The 3,596-nt window shown below is 40.4% G+C and overlaps 1 protein-coding gene across 2 annotated transcripts in view; it reads left to right on the top strand.

Moving 5' to 3' along the window:
* Positions 1-3,596, top strand: part of LOC101849787 — a 92,732-nt gene that overhangs the window by 41,010 nt on the left and 48,126 nt on the right. The window contains exon 4 of one of the 2 annotated variants that reach the window (XM_035971505.1): positions 1,493-1,778. The exons of the other annotated variant lie outside the window; for it this stretch is intronic. Coding sequence (XP_035827398.1) covers positions 1,493-1,527 — 35 coding nt within the window. The 3' untranslated portion in view covers positions 1,528-1,778. Of the gene's footprint in view, positions 1-1,492; positions 1,779-3,596 lie in introns of those variants that run through there. 2 annotated transcript variants of the gene reach the window in all.

The following is a 3,596-nucleotide window of genomic DNA, read 5'->3' as shown; positions in this document are numbered from 1 at the left end:
AGAGAGAGAGAGAGAGAGAGAGAGAGAGAGAGAGAGAGTCAGGTAAATAAATACCCAAATATGAGAATAAACGCAAAACAAAGTGAAGTATGGGAGGAAAGTCAACTGTGTAGAAAATGTGAGTATTTCGAAAATCAAAACACAAGAGTTCTGAAAAGGCAATTCAATTTTCCAGATATTTAGCAACTTTAAATTAAACCAATGAGGATAAATTAGGGTTGCCATATATATATATATTATTGAGGATTTTGCAAAATCACTAGATTTCTTGAAAAATGAAAAGTTTCACTATTTTTGTTAAAAAATAAAAATCACTAGATTCATTTTAAAAGCCTGCCCCGGGAAAACCTATCATTTTTGTTGAACAAAAAATTCTCAAGGCCCAAATCACTAGCTCTGGCAGCCGTGGGATAAATAACACACGGGTATCCATGTTTAGAACAGGTATCGATACCGATACCAATACTTATAGGTACTTTGGCACTTATATAAATTGCTGTTGTGCAAGTGCCGTAAAATTCTAATAATTTTGCACGTCAGGTTATTCGTTTTTGTCGGCTTCGTTGCTTTGTCGCCACGTCTGCATTTCGTGTCCATTTTCATCTGAGACATATGCTATTCACCTTTGTCGTACAAATACGGACGTGTATAAATTCAAGGAACGTGCAATAGAAAGAGAAACAAAAGCCAATACAAAAGAAGATTTTTTTCTAAAAAGCAAAACCGAAAGAAAAGAATCAACAAGATAAAAGGAGGCCCCTCTCCCTCCCCCTACCCCCACCCACCTTCTAGAAATATATTTTAAAAAAGAAACAAATAATAAAAACACTGGGTCCCTTGGCTTTTTTTTACACCATAAAAGAAGACAAACCCTTGTCGTTGCATGTCTATTTGTTTTGCAAGTGCCGGAAAACTCTTACTAAAAAGAAAAACAAACAAACAAGCAAACAAACAAACGAACAAACAAAAAACAAAAAGCTAAAAAACAAACAAACTTTTTAGAACTGTCGATTCATTTAAGAGGCGAGACTTCCGAATTTAACGTCTGTCTGCGATATGACCGAGCGAAGTAGCGAAGTGCCCCAAACAGACCTTTAATTCTTGAACACTTCATTTGTGATTGGAACCCACGTCATATTAGCACCATAGCATGGCATTATGCAGACTGAGCGAACAGTAAAACAACCACCTTTCGTAGACGCTTTCCTCTCATGAGCTTTGTCTAAGGTCTTGAACTTGTGTAACAGTAAATTTCAAGTGAATAGAATCCGGTTTTCAAGATCAGGTCCAATCGGAGTGGTTGCTTGCCCTGCTCAATAAAATGATAATAAAAATAGCGGTGGCCAGATGTCCCCAGTTTATTGGTGTCCATTTGTGTGTAGAGAGTAAACAAGGGCCACGACTCCCATCGACCTTATTGGTCCACCACAGAAATGGGACAAGGGGCAGACTGGGCAATGGTGTCAATTACTTTTGTTTTGTGTTCATGTAGGTGTTTCAACGCCCCCACTGACACAGTTGAGATAATCCAGGAGGCAGGCAACGATCCTGCCTGTCAGGACCAACCCGTGCTGAGATGGATACAACGTCTAGAGCTAAGCTGACTGAAATACCGAGGTACTCAATAAAAACTCTTCTCACCGGAATCGAAATGAGGTCTTTGCATGCGACGACGAAGTGTCTTACCGCTACACCGATGTCGACGGGGGCAGAAAACATCTTTAGTTATATGTTACTGTGCTTCCAACGAAATACACTTTTAGATAGGTTCAACTGTCCACTTTGACCGAGACAACTGTTCACAGTAGCCAAATTAATAATGTTTTTTTGTTTTGTTTTAGTTAGCGTTTTACGGCACTTCCTACACAATAAGGTCATATAAGTGGCTACGATGAGAGGTGTTACAAGAATGTAACAAACGTAAAAAAGGAGGAGGAGAGATAAGGACGATAGATATTTGATAGGAAAGAAGGAGCAAACCACACCGGAGCACCCGCCGACAATAATAATGTCGAAACATTTCTCGAGGTATAACTATAACGTCTTAAGGAGGTCAAAACGGTGTATGGGATGTAATTCTCTTTGCAGATGCACACTGAAGACGCGAGCTCAATTCACAAAATCTAAATGGTGTCGATGGGGACGTATATATTATATATTAGTTTAGTTTAAGTTTAGTAGAGTTTTTACAACGCTCGCAACTGCAGAAGGTCATATGAGCGTCAAGGGGTGGATGTCAACGGAGAAGTCCATACAGGGAATCAGGCCCACTCTGCTCACCTTTCTAACCTCAACAGCACTAAGTCTGCTTTGACTATCTAAGCACCCCAGAAATATCGGGTCACAAGAGTGTGACAAACACACAAAAGAAGTACCGGTAGAGGAAAAATTACGATATTAAGAACTAGGAAAGAAAAGGCAACAGTTCCTTGTTGTAGTTCAAGCACAGTTATGAGCATGACATTGATGGATCAGCCCATTTACAATTTCTACTGTGCATAAGAACATGTTAATTAATGTCCTCCCTTTGGGAATGGCCTAAAGACCCTTCTTTCAGTAGCACCGCCCCAGGGATGTGTGAATGTATGTATGTATGTATATAATGTCTGTCTGTCTGTCTGTCTGTCTGTCTGTCTGTCTGTCTGTCTGTCTGTCTGTCTGTCTGTCTGTCTGTCTGTCTGTCTGTATGTATGTATGTATGTATGTATGTATGTATGTATGTATGTATGTATGTATGTATGTATGTATGTATGTATGTATGTATGTATGTATGTATGTATGTATGTATGTATGTATGTATGTCATGTATGTATGTATGTATGATGCGGTGCTTGGAACTGCATAAGGTAATATGACCGTGCGGGACACATTAAACTATTTCAGTTGGTAGGATATTTTGAATTTTGCCCGGGTGGCGGCCGAAGTCTCGATTTTAGACAACCAAGGGATCTTTAACGTGCGCAACTTGCACACAGGCCCTCCGAGATTTTTTGCCCTTGTCCGAGAAGGCTAGTTGTATATTATCTTTCCTACCAGAAGGTCAGGGGTGTGTCTGAAAGGCAGCTGTAAGAATGAGCCAAGGCAGAAAGATGAGACGAAAGTAGACGACAGAACATTGCTAGAGAAGGGGTTCTCGAATTCGCCCCCGGTCAGAAAATACGTTATCTGTCGGGGAGGCTGATCATAAACTCTACCGCTTTGGTATCGATATATGGCTAAATTAGGCAGTTGCAGAGACATCGAATACTCGCTACTTCCTAGATCTTTCAATATCGCTACAACTGAAAGACGATCTGAGTCCAAGAGCAAGTGGTCATCTAAAAGTAGTAAAAATTAGAGTTGTGGCCATTCAAATATCATCATATTCAAATTGTTTTCAGCACTTATATGTGCTACCGTACATCTTTGTATAGCACTTGTGCCGTAAAATTCTTACTGAAACTAAAGTGAGAAGTGTGTCCAGTAGCCCGACCCCCCCTCCTTCTCGCTATCCTGCCCTCAGATGTCCTGTAGAAGCTGCTCTTGTTTTTGCATTATCTCTCACTAAGACTTGTCTCCCCCCCCCTTCTATTGTTTCCCCACCCCTCTCTCTCTCT

Source organism: Aplysia californica, unplaced genomic scaffold (genome assembly GCF_000002075.1).
Source record: "Aplysia californica isolate F4 #8 unplaced genomic scaffold, AplCal3.0 scaffold00450, whole genome shotgun sequence".
Lineage (NCBI taxonomy): Eukaryota > Metazoa > Mollusca > Gastropoda > Aplysiida > Aplysiidae > Aplysia > Aplysia californica.
The sequence above is the reverse complement of the archived record's forward strand: the minus strand, read 5'-3'. Positions and strand labels throughout refer to the sequence as shown.